Genomic DNA, 19,000 nt, shown 5'->3' with positions numbered 1-19,000 from the left:
TACAAGCTTTATGGGATTAATTATAGCTTAACTTGTAAAATTATTTTAGTTTCAACATGCATTTCACCTACTTTGTTAAATAAAAATAAAAGGACCAATTTCAAAAAACTCCAAGCTATTTTAACAGAAATCCCACTGCTGCCACTAATCTTGAAGAAGCAAAGCTACTGAACATAAATAATTACTGAGGAAGTAGTTTTTTTTAAAAAAAAAGGCAGCATGTTTTATTTGCATTTCTCGTTTGTATTCTCAGAGTAACAATACAGAAAAACTCTGCCTCTAGTACTCATTCCTCTGAATATTACTGGATACAAGCTGAAAAAATGATACATAGGAAAGGATGAAAATAACCTATAAACATAATTAATTTTGAAAACCAATGAAAAAACACAAGGAAAGAGAAAAGCAGCCACTATGGTCAATAAAGCTCAGGAAGCAGGATGATATGGCAAAAGTGCTCTGTGTAATGGTAGTTTTCAACAATTTTGACTGATCAATTTTGAGCGGGCCAGTGCTCTGTACTGGTAGTTTTCAATAATTTTGATTCATTCATATATAAATTTATTCAAGAAACACTACACTGAATATGTCCCAAGTATATGTTAAATTATCATACACAACACTAAATTCTAAAATGAGAACCATCGTCTTCAATTAAATTGATACATGAAAATAACACCTTTAACTGACCACAGTGCAGGCCTAACTTGAATTATTTCTCAACCAAAATCTACAGTTCATATCAGTAAGATGTCAATGACCTTATAACTAATAAATTGTTCTTTATATATATGAATCTCACCTTTATCTGACTTTTCATCCACGGAATATTTAAAAAACTTCTGTCGCTCTTCAGCATGATTCCATAGGCTAAGACCTCTAAGGAGTTCCGCGGTATCCTTCTGAGAGCAGTGTTGTGCAATCACTTTCTTTTTAATATCCTTAAGCTCTTCATAGGTAAAATATTCCATTAACATGGGCTGAAAAACCTGAATTAAACAAAATATTCATGAGGAAAGATGCTTAATTCGTGTTGATTTACTCTACACCCTTTTAAATTATTAATGGCTCGAATGTTATATTATGACCATATATCTCAAAAAGATAAAAATTTTAGTTGTTACCACTGAGTTAGTTTATCTAAAAATTGCAGAGAAGAGTATATCAAGAAGATCCTGGCCAGGCACGGTGGCTAACGCCTGTAATCCCAGCACTTTGGGAAGCCGAGGCGGGTAGGTCACCTGAGGTCGGGAGTTCGAGACCAACCTGACCAACATAGAGAAACGTCATCTCTACTAAAAATACAAAAGTAGCCGGGTGTGGTGGTGCATGCCTATAATCCCAGCTACTTGAGAGACTGAGGCAGGAGAATCGCTTGCACCCGGGAGGCAGAGGTTGCGGCGAGCCGATATCGCACCATTGCACTCTAGCCTGGGCAACAAGAGCAACACTCTGTCTCAAAAAAAATAAATAAATAAAATAAATCCTTCTTGTTATGGTTCCCCAGCTAGTAAATCAATCCAAAACAATTTTAAAGCATGAGGACCAGAAGGCTTTCCTTCATAGAATTTGTCAAACACTCTTAATCATTCTGTTAGATGTTTAGGTCAGTTAACTGCCTTCTGGTACTAGAGTAACTGAACTCTACTCAGACAGAGCCTCTGGCTCACATGAGAGTAGTACCCAGTGTACTGGAACCATAAAAGTCAGAACTCTACTGAGACACCTAACTTTTCAATATTGTTTCTGGATTTTGGAAATGTTCCCTCAAATCATTATTTTAGAACAGTGGTTCCTACAAGAATTATCTATGGAGATTTCTTCTGCTAAACAGATGCTTAGTCTCAACCTCCAATTTACAGAGTTAAATCTTTAGAGGTTGGAAACAAGGCTTTTTTTGTTTTGTTTTCACTTCCACAGATAATTGTAATGGATATCATACAGTTAAAAAACACTGGTCAGTCTAGAAATTCAGTGGTTTCAACACTGGCTGTATATTACAACGAGTTGGGGGCCCTGAAAAAATACCCAGGTCAATGCATGTCCTCTGATTTAACTCTGATGTAATTTGTCTGGAAAGGGCTTAAAATACTGTTGGGGTTTCTTTTGTTTGTTTAAATATCAATTTGATTATAAGGTGAAGCTATAGTTGAGAATCACTATAATAACTGATTTACAGCTGAACAGGTATTCAGTTCCTCATAAAATAATTTATCTATTTCTTACTCTGATATTCACCCCGTATTAGAGACAGAAGAAAAAGGGAAAACGTTTTGCCCATTCATTCAATGATACCCTAATACATGTATAGTAAGTAGGCTTAAGATAATAAATGTTTTTGTTTGTTTGGAGACACGGTCTTGCTCTGTCACCCAGGCTGAAGTGCCATGGCGCAATCATGGCTCACTGCAGTCTCAACCTCTTGGGCTCAAGCAATCCTCTCACTTCAAGCTCCCAAGCAGCTGAGATGACAGGCACATGCCACCATGCCCAGCTGATTTTTTTAATTTTTAGCAGAGACGAGGTCTTGCTATTTTTCCCAGGCTGGTCTTGAACTCGTAAGCTCAAGCAATCCTCTCTCCTGCCTCAGCTTCCCCAGTGCTGGGATTATAGACGTGAACCACCACGCTCAGCCAAGACTAATAAATTTAAAGTCACCATTTAAATACTAAAGTACACTACTGAAAAAAAAAAAAAAATGAAAAAATCTTTAAACATAGCATGAAAAAGTAAAAAAATATTTAAAAGTTTAAGGAATCCTCTAAAGGTTCTGAAAGGACATTAGGGTAGCATAAGTTATTAACATTTAAGACAGAGCCATTTACAAAAAAGAAAATTAATATTTCCTGAGTAAATTAATTAAATCATCTATTCAATGAAAAGCAACAACCTTTCTGAGAAAACAAAACAAATTTTTTTTTTTTCCTTTTCTTTTTTCCCAAAAAGAACTGGGTTCTTCTCTCCATCAACCAGATACATCTTCCTATGCATTATTTTGAAGTCTCTAAAGCAAAATAGTATTTTAAGAATGTTATAAATCTAAATCACAAGAGGGAAAAATTATGCTTACCTCCTCTTCCTCTTTCATGTGAGGAAGAAAATCTCTTGTAAAAGCCTCCAACCTCTCTTTCAGTTGTTTTGCATAATTTAGCTGTTCATATTCATTCTGGAAACCAAAAAAAAAAATATTTTTATAAAAGTTTTGCTTCATTAATTATGTCTGGTTCCAGGAAGCTAGTTTAAAATGTGACATAAAACCTCCGGAAAAAAAATAGACAAATTGCAAAGTGGTCTCTGTACTTTTAGCATAAAAGGTATCTGTAAAACAGTAAGCTTTGAATTACTTTAGTAATGTATGTAACCCCATATTTTTAAAATATCATAAAAAGTCTAAAAATAGCAAGTATCTGCCCATAACTTTTACTGATTTGATTTCTAATTATACATTTATATAATTTCTATATGTCAGTTCTCTTAATATATCTCCAAGCCTAATGGACTGTATCATTACAGAATCCCTTTATGGTCATCTAGTGTCTCCTCCACTAAAAAATTCAGAATATAGTTGACCCTTGAACAACACAGGTTTGAACTGTGCAAGTTCACTTAAATACTGATTTTCTTCTGCCTCTCCCACCCCTGCAACAGCAAGACCAACCCCACCTCTTCTTCCTCCTCAGCCTACTCAATGTGAAGACAATGAGGATAAAGGCATTTATGATGATCCACTTCCACTTTATAGTGAATATGTTTTTTTCTTCCATATGATGTTCTTAGTAACATTTTCTTTTCTCTAGCTTACCTTATTGTAAGAATCCAGTATACATATTTTACATATAATATATGAAATAATTGTTAATCGATTGTTTTAGTTATCGGTAAGGCTTCCAGTCAACAGTAGTAGGCTATAAGTAAAGTTTTGAGAGATTCAAAAGTTATACATGGATTTTCAACAGCACAGGGTGTTGGCAACCCTAATCCCCATGTTGTTCAAGGGTCAAATGTACCTGTTAACATTATCCTGCCAGGCACAGTGGCTCACGCCTGTAATCCCACCACTTTGGGAGGCAGAGGCAGGCAGATCACCTGAGGTCAGGAGTTCAAGACCAGCCAGCCCAACGTGGCGAAACCCCGTCTCTACTAAAAACACGAAAATTAGCCAGGTGTAATGATGGGCACCTGTAATCCCAGCTACTCAAGAGGCTGAAGCACAGAGAACTGCTTGAACCTGGGAAAAGGAGGTTGCGGTGAGCCGAGATTGCACCACTGCACCTCAGCATGGGTGACAGAGCAAGACTCTGTCTCAAAAAAAAAAAAAAAAAATTATTTGATGTAAGGTCACATATATCAACACTTCTAAAGGCAAGGTGAGCCGAGATTGCACCACTGCACCTCAGCATGGGTGACGGAGCAAGACTGTGTCTCAAAAAAAAAAAAGAAATTATTTGATGTAAGGTCATATATATCAACACTTCTAAAGGCAAGGTGCTCACTATATCTTGAAGTAACTCATTCTAATTCTGGGCAATTCTAAGGAGCTATAAAGTTCCTCCTCATAACCTAAAATCACATTTCCCCACTTCTATATCAGCTCTCTCAAAGCATGAGGAAAATTTATAAAATAATGAAAACTTTTTTTTTTTTTTGAGACAAGCCTTGCTCTGTTGCCCAGGCTGGAATGCAGTGGTGCAATCTCAGCTCACTGCAACCTCAGGTTCAAGCGATTCTTCCACCTCAGCCTCCTGAGTAGCTGGGACTACAGGTGCACATCACAACTCCCAGCTAATTTTTTTGGTATTTTTAGTAGAGATGGGGTTTCACCACATTGGCGAGGCTGGTCTCAAACTCCTGACCTCAAGTGATCTACCCGCCTCAGCCTCCCAAAGTGCTGGAATTACAGGGATGAGCCACCATGCCCAGCCTATGAAAACTTCTAAAATATGAAAATATTTTATCTCTGTTAAGTCTTCTCTGGTCTCTTTTTCCAGAACTAATTTATCCAGCTGCTTCCCAATATTCAATCTAATGTCCTGTTCTCTTAATGATTTTACACATTTTCCCTAAGCATATCCACATGGCTTCCATTCCTACTTATATGCTAATAATAACTATCAAATTTGCTTTTTCATACTGGGTCACTCTTCTGACCATGAAACCCATCTTTACCACCTTCTATTAATAAATGCCCATCTGGATTACACAAGCAGTTCAAACCTAATCTGTCAAGAATGAATCTTTTTATTTCCTGACCCTCTTCTATATACTCTAGAAAGTCAGGCTGAATCCTCATTTTTATTTCTTTCCTCTTCTTTCCTCCTCCCTTTAAGTATAATCACTACATTCTACCAATTTTATTTCCTATATAATTCTCAAGTCTGATCCCCTCCCCTTTATTTCAACTAGTCATGACTTTAGTTCAGATTTATTGAAGGTATATTCATGTGGCAATACATAATATGATATAAAATTCGAAGAATATTCAATAAAGTAAATCTCCCTTCTATTAATATTACTATCTAGTACCCTACCCCAACCAAACCTCCCACACCTCCCCACCAAGTAGCTACTAAGTATTCTTCCAGAAACTATTAGAATAATTTTTTAATAATGGTCTTCCTCCTTTAGTCTTTTCTTTATCTTTAATTCATCCTCCCTAAGCCGTAGAACAGCCTTTCCAGAACATAAATCTCCAGGTGAAGAGCGCATGGTGGCTTAACAGAGTTGTAACTTAAGCTTACGCTTCACCAAGCCAGAAGGGAAATAAACTAAGATCAAATTTCAAAATCCTATAATATATAAATGTAATTAAGAAGAAAGTCTCTCCGCATCATTATCCTAAACTATACCCAGTAGTATCTTTAGCTCACTGCAACCTCCGCCTCCCAGGTTCAAGCAATTCTCCTGCCTCAGCTGGGATTACAGGTGCCTGCCACTATGTCTGGCTAATTTTTATATTTTTAGTAGAGACAGGTTTTCACTATGTTGGCCAGGCTGGTCTAGAACTCCTGACCTCAAGTAATCCACTAGCCTCGGCCTCCCAAAGTGCTGGGACTACAGGTGTGAGCCACCGCACACTGCACCTGGCTGGTATTCAATTCTAAAACAAGTAAAATTTATAAAATTAAAGTGTTTATTCATTCTAAGTAATAATTATACCTTTGGTCACCATTAACTGGATAGCTTTCCTTTAAGAATTCAGCAAATGTTAACAGAATGTAAAAATTTTATAATTAAAACTTCAACTTACAAAAACAGCTTTCAGACTTGGTGAGTAGCATTCATTATAAAATTTTATTAAACAGTAATAAAGAGGTAACTGACGAAGACTCTCACCAAACCTGAGTCAGGCTCCTCTGGGCCCTCTTCTCAACTTAGGCCTGACCTTATACTCTGTTCTTGTCCGGCTTAGTCCAGTTTCAGCAAAAGTCCTGCTGAATTGGTTTAGTGAAAATCTCTCAGCCTTAGTATCTGATCTGCATCTACATCTGATCAAACTACTGATCCTTCAATATGTTATTATCCTCCTGCCTTCAGCAAGAATTTTATAGTTAGTCTAGCAAGAATCCCCTTGGCCTTGATGTTTCCTCAGTAGTTTTCCATCCACTCTTCCCACTTTGCCCCTTGGATATAAATCCCTACTTGTCCTTACTGTATTCAGTGTTGGGCCTGATCTCTCTCTATTACTGCAAACTCCCCACTGCAGTAGTTCTTTTTAAATAGTCTTCCTTGCCATTTTTAACAAGTGACAAAATAATTTTTTTCAACATTACATCCTTTACTATGAAACAGTGACAAGTTTTGCCAATGACATACCAGAAGATGGCACAAGTTTTGACAGCTGAATATCCATTTTTGCAACTTACCTTAACGTTCTTCAGTCCCTTTTCAAAGAGACTAAGCATCTCAGAGAGTTTATTGTCAGAATGTACATTATAAATGGTCTGGCTGCGTTGTTGAAGCAAACCAATAATGTATTCATTTTCAATCTGCTCATGCATTTTGAACTCCTTGAAAGTAGCATACAAAGACTGCAGAAGAGCACGGAAATCGTTGTTGTTGGAAAAATTGGTTTTAGAAAGCTGAATAAAAATTTAAAAAGAAAAGTGTAATAAATACGTGCAAATATGCACAAATAAAAAATATTCAAATACATCCCTATTCACTTTTGCACACAGCATACTTCCTTTACACTTGGTTAAAGTACAAATAAAAGAAATTCATAAATTAACAAGTTATAATGGTATAATAAAAAGTGCACTAGGCCAGGAAGATGTTGGTTTGCATTCTGGAGGGCTTGGTGATACAGAAAAATGATATGTGCTCAAATCACGGTTTCTTTAAATAGAAGAGATTAAACCAGGCCCCTTCTAAACCTAAAATTTCATTACTCTATATGTATGCTAAATACAGGCAGGCAGAAATTTTAAAGAGGGAAACTTGATTAGGTTAAATACAACAGACAGGTAGATGAAAAGGGAAAAGCTACTAACACCATACCTCCTAGACTTGCTTTCTGAAGTATCTAGTATTCCTAAAATGGAACATAATCTAAGCTGTCTTATTACCTGTTATCAACAGGAATGACAGTCTGATGACAGACCATCAAAACAGATGACATACAAGCTCCTAAAACAAAATTATTCCTACTATACATAACAGAATTAACTATCTTCTATAAAAAGTAGTGTGGATTATGCATTTTAAGAGTCATAGTGAACCCGTTATAAAGTCAGATTCTCTAGGATGGGATACCAGTTCTACCATTATTTAACTGTGTAACCCTGGGTAAGTTACTTTTCTTTCTTTTTTTTTTGAGACGGAGTCTTGCTTTGTCGCCCAGGCTAGAGTGCAGTGGCATGATCTCAGCTCACTGCAGACTCTGCCTCCTGGGTTCAAGCGATTCTCCTGCCTCAGCCTCCCGAGTAGCTGGGATTACAGGTGCTCGCCACCACGTCCGGCTAATTTTTGTTATTTTTTAGCAGAGACGGGGTTTCACCATCTTGGCCAGGCTGGTCTTGAACTCCTGACCTCATGATCCACCAGCCTCGGCCTCCCAAAGCTGGGATTACAGGCATGAGCTACCACGCCCGGCCTACTTTTCTTTCTTAATGTGTTAGTTTAATCTTGATGTTAAATGGATATAATAAAACATCTGTATTTCACATGGTTGTTGGTACTCAATAAACATTAGCTATTATCATTTTGAAAATTAAATATTCATTTTTTATAAATTCATACTTTTTTTACTCTATACAAATATTTACTGAGTAGCTATTATGAGGTGGGCACTGTTCTTTGGTACCTGGAATATATCAATGAACAAAACAAAGATTTCTTGCCTTTATGGAGTTTCAATTCCAGTGAAGGTAAATAAGACAATGAACAGTTAACTGCAATACACAAGTAAATAATCTAGAGCAAGAATTGGCAACTTTTCTATAAAAGGACAGATAACAAATATTTTAACTTTTGCAGGCCATGTGGTCTGTAGCAATTATTTACCTCAGCAGTTGTAGCACAAAAGTAGTCATAGACAATATGTAAATGAATGACTGTAGCTGTATTTCCATAAAACTTTATAAACACTGAAATTCAAATTTCATACAATTTTTCACATGTCACAAAATACTATTCTTCTTTTGATTTTTTCCAACTATTTAAATATGTGAAAGTGATGCTTGGCTCTTAAGTCACACAAAAAACACAAGTAGGACAGATTTGGTTAAATACATATTATAGATTTTTTTTAAATCATAAGAAACGCCCCACAAGATTACAATAAAATCCATTAGTGGCTAATCTCTGCAAATACTATCATGTATCATTTTTTGGAAAAAAAAAAAAAGGCAAACTTAAAAATAGCCTTAGTAGAAGCAGAGTACAAATCAAAAGAAACCATTAATGCTAGATATTATTTTTTATTATTATTATACTTTAAGTTTTAGGTACATATGCACAACGTGCAGGTTTGTTACATATGTATATATGTGCCATGTTGGTGTGCTGCACCCATTAACCCGTTATCTAACATAAGGTATATCTCCCAATGCTATCCCTCCCCCCTGCCCCCACCCCACAACAGGTCCCGGTGTGTGATGTTCCCCTTCCCACATCCATGTGTTCTCATTGTTCAATTCCCACCTATGAGTGAGAACATGCGGTGTTTGGTTTTTTTGTCTTTGCGATAGTTTGCTGAGAATGATGGTTTCCAGCTTCTAGATATTAGTTTTTTAATGGCAAAAAGTAAACACCGTCAGCCTCCGTGGGGATGCAGAAACCACAGATTCAACCAACTGTGGACTGAAAAAGGCTGAGCATGGTGGCTCACACCTGTAATCCCAGCACTTTGAGAGGCTGTGAGTGGATTACCTGAGTCAGGAGTTCAAGACCAGCCTGACCAACATGGCAAAACCCCATCTCTACTAAAAACACAAAAATTAGCAGGGAGTGGTGGTGTGTACCTGTAGTCCCAGCTACTTGGGAGGCTGAGACAGGAGAATCACTTGAACCCAAGAGGCAGAGGTTGCAGTGAACCGAGATCATGCCACTGCACTCCAGCCTGGGCGACAAAGCAAGACTCCGTCTCAAAAAAAAAAAAGAAAATATTGAAAAAAATAAAAATTAAAAATAATAATAAAAAACAATGTAACAACTACATACATAGCATTTTCACTGTATTATGTATTATAAGTAATCTAAAGATGATTTAAAGCATATGGGAAGATATGTATAAGTTACATGTAAATACTATGCTATTTTATCTAAGGGACTTGAGCATCTATGGAGTTTGGTATCCATGGGTGTCCCGAAAACAATCTCCCACAAAATAGGAGGATACCAAGGGAAGACTGTAATGCCCTAACATGAGTTAAGAAAAATAGTATCTTAAAAGACATACAGGGAATTTTGCATATATTCTCATTAGACTATTAGAAATTCTTTTAGATCTAATAACACATTAAGGTAAAGATTAGTTTCATGCCACAAACTGACAAATTAACTATAGTAACTATATAAAGAGACTCAAATTACAGATAGAATCTATATCCAGCTAATCTAGCACAGTAGTTAAAAGCACTGACTCTAGGGCAAGATTGCCTAGGGGTAAATCCATTCTACCAGCAAGTCATTACATTTCTTTGTACCTCAGTTTCTTCATCTGTAAAACAGGGCTAATAACATTAACTACCTCATAGAGTTCTTGTGAGAATTTTTTTGAGACAGGGTCTTGCTCTGTCGCCCAGGCTGCAGTGCAGTGGCATGATCATAGCTCACTGCAACCTCAAACTCCTGGGCTCAAGTGATCCTCCTGCTGGCCTCAGCCTTCCGAATAGCTGGAACTACAGGTGTGGTGCGCACCACACCCAGTTACTTTTTTATTTTTTAGAGACCGGGTCTCACTATGTTGGCCAAGCTGGTCTTAAAGTCCTGGCTTCAAGCGATCCTCCTGACTCAGCATCCTGAGTTGCTGAGATTATAGGCACAAGCCACTGCACCTGGCTACCTGTGATAATTTAATAAGTTAATATAAAGAACACAGAATGTAAACCCTACCTAGGCATCTGTAAGCCTTATTTAGTAGCCTTTTCTGTTATTAATTCTGTATTCAGACCAAAATAAAATATCATTAGAAAGAAACTGGTACAGCCATTATGGAAAACAGTATGGAAATTCCTCAAAAAATTAAAAATGTAATTTTCATAAGTTCCAGCAATCCCATTCCTGAGTATATGTTCAAAGTAAATAAAATTAGGATCTCTAAGAGATATCTGCACTCCCATGTTCAATGCAGCATTATTCATAATAGCCAAGATATGAAGCCAACCTGAGTGCTTGTCCACAAATGAGTAAAGAAAATGTGATATATACAATAAAATATTATTCAGTCATAAAAAAGGAAATCCTGTCATTTGCAACAACATAGATGAACCTGGAAAACAGCTAAGTGAAATAAGCCACATACAGAGAGACAAATAATGTATGATCTCACTATATATGGAATCTAAAGTAGAACTCATAGAAGCAGAGAGTATGAAAGGTGGTTGTCAGGGGGCAGGGGATGGAGAAAATGGGGAGATGCTGAACAAAGAACACTAACTTTCAGTTCTAAGATGAGTATGTTCTGGGGATATAAGGTACAGTATGGTGACTATAGCTAATAATACTGTATTATGTACTTGAAATTTGCTGAGAGTACATCCTATGTGTCCTTACCACTCCCATACAAAGGGTAATCATTTGTGGTGATGGATGTGTTAATTTGATTTTGGTAATCATTATACAATGTACATGTATATCAAACCATCGCATTGTACACCTTGAATATATACAATTTTTATTTGTCAATTATACCTCAGTAAAGCTGGGAAAAAATGATCAACAGATCAAGTTAAATTCTTGGTGGAGAATACAAAATATTTTGTACAACAGGTTGAAGAAATAAGATTTCTATCTATATTAAATCCTCAACATGTTTGTTGATTTGATGAAGTGAAAACAAAGCCAAAAAAAAAAAAAAAAAAAAAAAAGAGCAACAGAGAGCAAAGTCCTTAAAGATACTACCCAACTCAGTTTTTCTCCACATGCAAAGTGCAAATGTTTTTAACCTGGTACCTAAAGTTAGTAAATTTAGCAGTTAGAAGAATAACTAGGGCCAGGCACGGTGGTTCACGCCTGTAATCCCAGCACTTTGGGAGGCCGAGGCAGGTGGATCACGAGGTCAAGAGATCTAGGCCAACATGGTGAAACCCCATCTCTGCTAACCTCTACTAAAACTACAAAAATTAGCTGGGCGTGGTTGGCACACACCTGTAGTCCCAGCTACTCAGGAGGCTGAGGCAGAAGAATCGCTTGAATCCAGGAGGCAGAGGTTGCAGTGAGCCAAGATCACACCACTGCACTCCAGCCTGGAGACAGAGCGATACTACATCTCAAAAAAAAAAAAAAAAAAAAAAAAAAGAATAAACAGAATATACACAATTTAACTTTTTTGAAATCTGTTTATATAAATAGTTTTTTAAATTGTTTGCCTTCACATATAGACTTTACAGAGAAAAAAAACCTGGACACTAATAATTTCTAGGACATACGGAAGCCAATAATGTGTGAGAAATTACTGTAGTGTTTTTATATATTTAATTCTTAAAACAATCTAAAAAGTAGATATTAAAATCCTCATTTTACAGACTAACAGAGGCTCAGGAAGAAAATTTACCCCACATCGTACAACTAGTGAACAACAAAACCGAGACCAAGTCCCTAAAACTCTAACACCTACGACTTTTCTACATACACAATGTTAGTCCCATTAATAAAGCTATCTTTTCAGATCCAAGAGAGTAAATTGTCAGAAAGAACACTTGCTCTAAAGCAACAGTTCTCACCAAGGCAGTAATTTTGCCACCCCACTACCCATCCCCCAGAGATAAAAGGCAAGATCTGGAGCCAGTTTTGGTTGCCACCACTGGAAATGTACTACTGACACCTAGTGGATAAAACCCAGAGATGTGGCTAAACATCCTACAACGCACAGGACAGCCCCCATAAAAAAGAAATCATCTGCCTCAAAATGTCAATAATGCTCTGGTTAAGAAATGTTGCTCTAGAAAACCGTTTTTCAAATACTGTTAACCATGACCTTTAGTATGAAATATAGTGCAATCCAGATTCACACGCATCACAAACACTTCAAACAAATTTCAGGGAACAGTATTTCCCTCTCTAATCTGTGATGTACTCTTTTACTTTTCGGTTTAAATTTTTAATGCTTTTTGGACCCACAAAAGAGATTTATGACCTACTACTAATAGGTCACAGAACACATTTTGAAGAGCACTCTTCTACAGTAAAATATAAAGGTTCCTAGTGACCTATAAAGTTATATACTCTGAAGCCTCACAAATTCAAGAACTTATATATATAAAAGGACACAGATAATTAACAAATAGTAACATGATATCTTCCACATTTTAAAAGGATTTATAACTGCCTTTTTTTTTTTTTTTTTTTGGAGACAGAGTCTCGCTCTGTCGCCCAGGCTGGAGTGCAATGACGTGATCTCAGCTCACTGAAACCTCTGGCTCCCGATTCTAGCAATTCTGCCTTAGCCTCCTGAGTAGCTGGGATTACAGGACCCCACCACCATGCCCAGCTAATTTTTGTATTTTTAGTAGAGATGAGGTTTCACCATCCTGGCCAGGCTGGTCTTGAACTGCTGACCTCATGATCCACCTGCCTCGGCCTCCCAAAGTGCTGGGATACAGGCGTGAGCCACTGCACCCAATCTACAACTGACTTTCTGTCTCATTCTACAGTGATAAATCAAGTATTACAGCCTGGTTTCAAACTGATTCTCAAAAGTGGTATGTCACTTAAAGACGATACAGTACATTCAAAAATAGATAAGAAAACGGCATAACAAAAACACATATATTATTCCCCCAAATACATTTTTACTTTGTCTACTCACTCAGACAATGCTTTAATTTAATCAAGGGAGACTTATACTCAGTGAAGAAACCTTAGTAAGTATCCGATCAAATTCACAGATGGAAAAAATGATGACCCACAGGTAAACTGTTTTGCATAAAATCACAGAGCTACCAATAAGTAGCAGAACTAGTAAGGTAATGCAAAACCCATGGGCTTCCGAAGGCAAAAAAAATCCTAAGATTAAAATTCAGGCTCTACTAAATACTAGTTGAATGAGTTGGGTAAGTTACTTAACCACTAAGACTGTTTCCTCAACTTTAAATGAAGGATAATATTTGGCTTACATAGTTCGTGAAGATTAAAAGAAACAATGTAGACATGTAGTAAGAACTCATTAAATTCCCTTTTCCTTCTTCCACAGGTCTCAATTCAATATTTTCTCCACTAAGCCAATCTTCTCAAATGCCAGTCAATAAATTGTTACAGGTATGCAGAAAAATGGGGGAGGGGGGGAAGGAAAACTGACCATAAAGCTATATTCACTCATTTTTTTAAAAAAGAATATATTCAAATTACTCTAAGCTTCTTCCCACTTGAGTTTTGGGTCATAAAATGTCCTATGTGTATAAATAAATGTATAAATAAATTAAATTCTTTAATAAAAGTAAACAGCACTTTTAATACCCTTACCTGAAAAATTTGGGCACGCCTTAAGGCCTCCACCACTTGAGTTTTTAATAACTGGTTTATATATAAGCCTGGGAATCTCTGAACGAACCACATCCTGACAACCACAGCCTACTCTTCTCTCAGAAATCAAAGAGACCACTCCTGACACTTTAATGTGGAGCTGACCATGTAACTCCCTTTGCTCCCACTATATCCTGTTTGGATTTCCATCCTAGCATAGATGTTATTACATACTGGACTGTAAACTTTTTGAGAGTAGAGACCACATGTCACATTGCCAACGTCTTTCTGTAGTACAAGCTACTACAGAGTAGACGGTAGAAACTCCAATGCTCACTGACAGAATTAATGGAGTTAACCTTGGAGAACTGGAGAAAAGACTGAGAAATTGAAGTAAAATGGAAAAAGGATGTCATTCAATATAAATACTTACTAACATCATCCCAGTTTGAAAGGTCAGTGAATTAGCAGGAGATTTCTTAGCAGATTGCTCCCAAAAAAGTAAGAAACTACTATGATTTAATATAAAGAAAATTAAACTAGGAATCCTAACAATGACTTGGGTTTCCATCTGAATCTACCACTAGCTGCTTATGTAACCTTGGCCTAGCTAATCTAGGCCTCTAAGTCCCCAGCTATAAAACAGAAATACCTTGTCTTTACATAACTCAAAGCACCGTTGCCTGAGTAACAAAGGTGAAAAACCTTTCCATAAAACTTTTTACACATGTAAAAAGAAATCCATGGGCAAATTACTAAATCGGGTATTGTATAGCAATATTTAAAATGGTCTAAGACATACATCGGTCAGCTTTTGAAAATTTATTTTCTCATCCTATTCGCCTTTATACCTAAAAAGTAAGTAGACTAAGATAACTTTGGAATACATTATACTAACTGGCTTAAGCATATAAGTAGTTTACTTGATGCTAGTAAATAAATGGATGCTTCTAAAATACATTGTACTTGAGAAGTTCAATATTGAAAATAGTAACTGCCTTCTTTATAATAACTGGGCATTCAGAGCCCAAATTTGTACAGTGAAATAACTATTTTGTACCTTTTTAGTTTGAGCATAAAAACTAGTTCTCATTTTGTATAGCTTTATTGTAAACTGTTTGGTGGGATATCCTTGGTCTATACAACCAAAGGATAACGGCAAAACGTGAGACGATAAATGAATAAAAACAAACAAGGTACTCTTCCTTTAATTCCTTTAAGATTACTGAACCATTACAAAATACTTATTTTCCACTCTAGCTCCCAAAGGACATCCTAAGAGAGATTTCCATTGGCTATCAGTATCAAGAAGAAATCCGGATGTAAAATTCCTATGCAGTTTTTTTTTTTTCCCTAAATCGCCTCGGTCTCAGTTCAGAAAATTGGACTTTTAATCTTCGTGATAAACATATACAACAGTCTCATTAACTATATCTAATTAATTCAGAATTAGTAATAATTTTGACTTACACTATGTCAAATTGAAAATGCTTTATTAAACTAGTTATGCAAGTGGGAACATTACTGAAAAGACTCTTCTTACTTGACTCAGATATTTTGTAAAAAAGCAACTGCATTTTCAAAATCTGTTCAAATACTCTCAACCACCAGGAAGAGACACAGAAAAAGAGTGACTAACTTCTTGAAAATTTTAAAATAAGGCTGGTTATCCTTGGTCTGCAAGTAAATTAAATTGTGATTCTTCATTTTGGGAGGTCACAATCATCTGGAAATCGATGAAAGCTACAAACCCCCTAGGAAAATGGACACATGCACAAAATTTTCCATATAATTTCAGGTGATCCTAGGCTACCTCTCTACAGTCTAAACTGGAGAGAAAACCTTGGATTCTGTTAGTCTTCACTTCCACTTTCGATTTTTGAGACCAATTTTTTTTTCTTTCCTGCTATTAAAGAATGGTGTCTGAATGAACCATATTCAAAAGCCAGAGAGGATAAAAACACTACAATACTGCTAACTAAAAAATTCAGGGATATACCCTTTTGCTTAATGGCTTAACCATTCCTCATGCTTCTCCTAGATGAGTGGTTCGCACCCTCAGCTGCATACTGCACTCAAATGGAGAGCTTTAATCATTTATACCTGATGTCTGGGTGAAATCCTAATTTTAGTGACCTAGACATCAGGAATTCTAATAGTTTTTAGGTTAAGGCTAATAAGCAACCAAGGTTGCAAACCATTGTCCTAGACAGTCCTGGTGTTTCCAACTACATGTGAACTGGGTATTTCTAAATTTTCAGAATGGAGGGAGGGAGAAGATGGAGTGCTAAGATTTGAAATTCAGCGTCACTGCTTTAAATTGCTGGTCTTGAGTGTGGCCTAGCAGTGAATACCCTGGGCATCCTCCAATCGCCTGGCTGAGCTATGGAACACTCCTCTTTTCTGTAGACAATGGTTCTGCATAATACTATGCAATTTCTGAGAATTCCTAAAAGTTGATTTCTGTGCTTAAACAGTAGTCATTTGAATGCTTTAGCTGGATCATTTCCACAAGAAACGGGACTGCCTGAGGTTTGCAGATATCCATGACTTTCCCCAACATACCCCAACATACACTGACGAATACGTGGAATGTTAACATTGTTTTAAAATCATTAGCAAAGGGCCCTGAACCATCTCCACAAAAGTGCCTCTTCAGCTTATGCTGCACCAATTATGAGCCCAAAATGGTTCTCACAGTTAAACCAACTTTTCCCGAGGCCCCCTTTATTCGAGCTCATGTAAAGAAATCCAAGAGAAGGCCGGGCACGGTGGCTCACGCCTCTAATCCCAGCACTTTGGGAGGCTGAGGCGGGCGGATCACCTGAGGTCGGGAGTTCCAGACCAGCCTGACCCACATGGAGAAACTCCGTCTCTACTAAAAATACAAAATTAGCTGGGCGTGGTGGCGCATGCCTGTAAACTCAGCTACTCGGGAGCCTGAGGCAGGAGAATCACTTGAACCCAGGAAGCGGGGGTTGCGGTGAGCCGAGATTGTGCCATTGCACTCCAGCCTGGGCAAGAACGAAACTCTGTCTAAAAAAAAAAAAAAAAAAAAAATCCAAGAGAAAATTGCTGTCTTATAACAAAATCTACATCCAGTAAGTGTTCAGGGCAATAAAAGTTGCAAGGAAAACGATAACGACACATGAAGAGTGAAGGTTCTTCAGTTCTAAACTTGGCTTTTCTCCCAAATCAAACCAGTGAAGAAAGCTGGGGGTAAAAGGAACCGGGTAGCTGGGAGACGCTGCAGTTCCAGCCAGGAAGCCAGGGAGAGGTTCAGAGGATGGGTGGGTGTCTGCACGGAGAGCCCCGAATAGGCCCGGGGGAGTGACGGGGGACGGGAACAACTACTCGGTGCAGATGGGAGTCCACCGCAGGTGGCCGGCCGGGGCACCCAGGGCTTCGAGGAGGTGGGGCCGCTCTCCTGAGAGGCAGCAGCAGGAGTCCCAGGGCGGTGGGGCCGGCCCGAGGGCGGCCAGTGACGCCGGTAGCGCCCCTCCTCAGCCGCCAGGCCCTCGGCAGGGGACGCCGCCCGCCCCGAGAGCACGTCCGAGGCGGCGGCCAGGCGGGGAGGCCGGCTCTGCGAGGACCCCGCAGCGGGCGCGGAGGCTGCGGGAGCGGGCGGCGCTGACAGCTGCGCAGGCGGCTACTCGCGCGGCGACGGCACGGGGCTACGGGCGCGGCGCAGGCCAGGCCGCCCCAGGAACCCAGCCCGCTCCCCATCGCCGCCCGCACCGCCCACAGCGGGAGGCTTGGCGCTCCGTTACCTTGTCACAGTAGAGCCCCACCAGCTGCTTCATCCGCCAGTGTGGGGCGGTGAAGACGTCCACTTCTTCAGGGAAGGGCGCCATCGCCACTGCCTCAGCAGCAGCGGCCGCCGCCTCTCCATAGACACCCTCGCCGCGGGGCAGAGGCGGCGCGCCCCCTTGCGCATGCGCCCGCCCCGTCGGCGCGCGCGCCCGGTCCGCTTGGCCGGCGGGGACGCGGGGGCGCGCAGGCCGCCGCCATGCGGTCCCTGCTGCCCACGTGACCGGGCGCGCGCAGAGGTTCGCGGCTTCTGCCTGCCGCCCCCACTCTTTTCGTTTCTTGTCGTTTTCATATGCGGCAGAAAGAACCCAAACCTTTTCCCTGTTTCTTTCACTACGTGAAAGCACAGTATCTGAGGGTAGGGGAAAGTCGTTTCAGTGGCGCTCTCGGCGCTTCTCCCGTTGCTGCCCTGCCCACCAGGCCTTGAGGAGAGGCAGCCAAGCACAATGGCCGCGGTCGGGGCCGCGAGCTCTGCCTGTGCCCAGGCCCCGACGCCTGCTTGGCCTGGGTGATCAATGCGTCTGGCTGGCACCTGCAGAGCTGCCCTTCGCCTCCCTGCGACTGGTCCGTGCCAGACTTTTCCTGGGGTCGAGCGCAGACCACCCCGCCCGCCAGTCAAAGGCCGGGCCTGGCTCCCGCCCAGCTGTTGGTGAACCAGCGCTGCGGGCTCTGAGAGCTTCGGTCCCGGCCGGCCGCCCACAACGGGCGCGGGGTCTGGGTGCGAGGGGCGGGGCAGAGACCGCGAGAGAGAGGCCTGGTGAAATTCGGGAGGCTCAACGCGAGGGAAAAACAGTATCTGGGGATCCAGGTGCGGAAATGCACCTCAAGTGCAGGAACGCGGGTCAGGGATAGGCCCGACGGGCCTTGGGGGTGGGGAGAAGGGTGAATAATGGAAGGTTAGTGCGGGAAAGAACCTTGGTACAAATCCCGCCATTTTAAGCGGAGGTTCGGAGAGAAAACAAGGTCCCTAACCCAGGGAAATGTCTCTCTCTTCCCCATAAATCGCCTGGCCCTTGCCACAGACCTCCAGGAAACCCTGTTCTCTGCTCACGCCGGTCAGTCTTAGATT

The 19,000-nt window shown here is 39.7% G+C and overlaps 1 protein-coding gene across 2 annotated transcripts in view; it reads right to left on the bottom strand.

Annotated features, from left to right (window-relative positions):
• Positions 1-18,082, bottom strand: part of FBXL5 (F-box and leucine rich repeat protein 5) — a 50,303-nt gene extending 32,221 nt beyond the window's left edge. Inside the window, exons 1-4 of one of the 2 annotated variants that reach the window (XM_003258501.3) lie at positions 17,892-18,082; positions 6,864-7,079; positions 3,071-3,166; positions 803-989 (exon numbers count right to left, since the gene is read on the bottom strand). In XM_003258501.3, the coding sequence (XP_003258549.1) occupies positions 803-989; positions 3,071-3,166; positions 6,864-7,079; positions 17,892-17,975 (583 nt within the window). In that variant the 5' untranslated portion in view covers positions 17,976-18,082. The remainder of the gene's footprint in view (positions 1-802; positions 990-3,070; positions 3,167-6,863; positions 7,080-17,891) is intronic. The other variant, XM_003258502.3, reaches the window with a different exon arrangement.
• Positions 18,083-19,000: the final 918 nt, after the last annotated feature.

Source organism: Nomascus leucogenys, chromosome 20, assembly GCF_006542625.1.
Source record: "Nomascus leucogenys isolate Asia chromosome 20, Asia_NLE_v1, whole genome shotgun sequence".
Classification (NCBI taxonomy): Eukaryota; Metazoa; Chordata; class Mammalia; order Primates; family Hylobatidae; genus Nomascus; species Nomascus leucogenys.
Note: the sequence above shows the minus strand (reverse complement) of the source record. Positions and strands in the feature narration are given on the sequence as shown.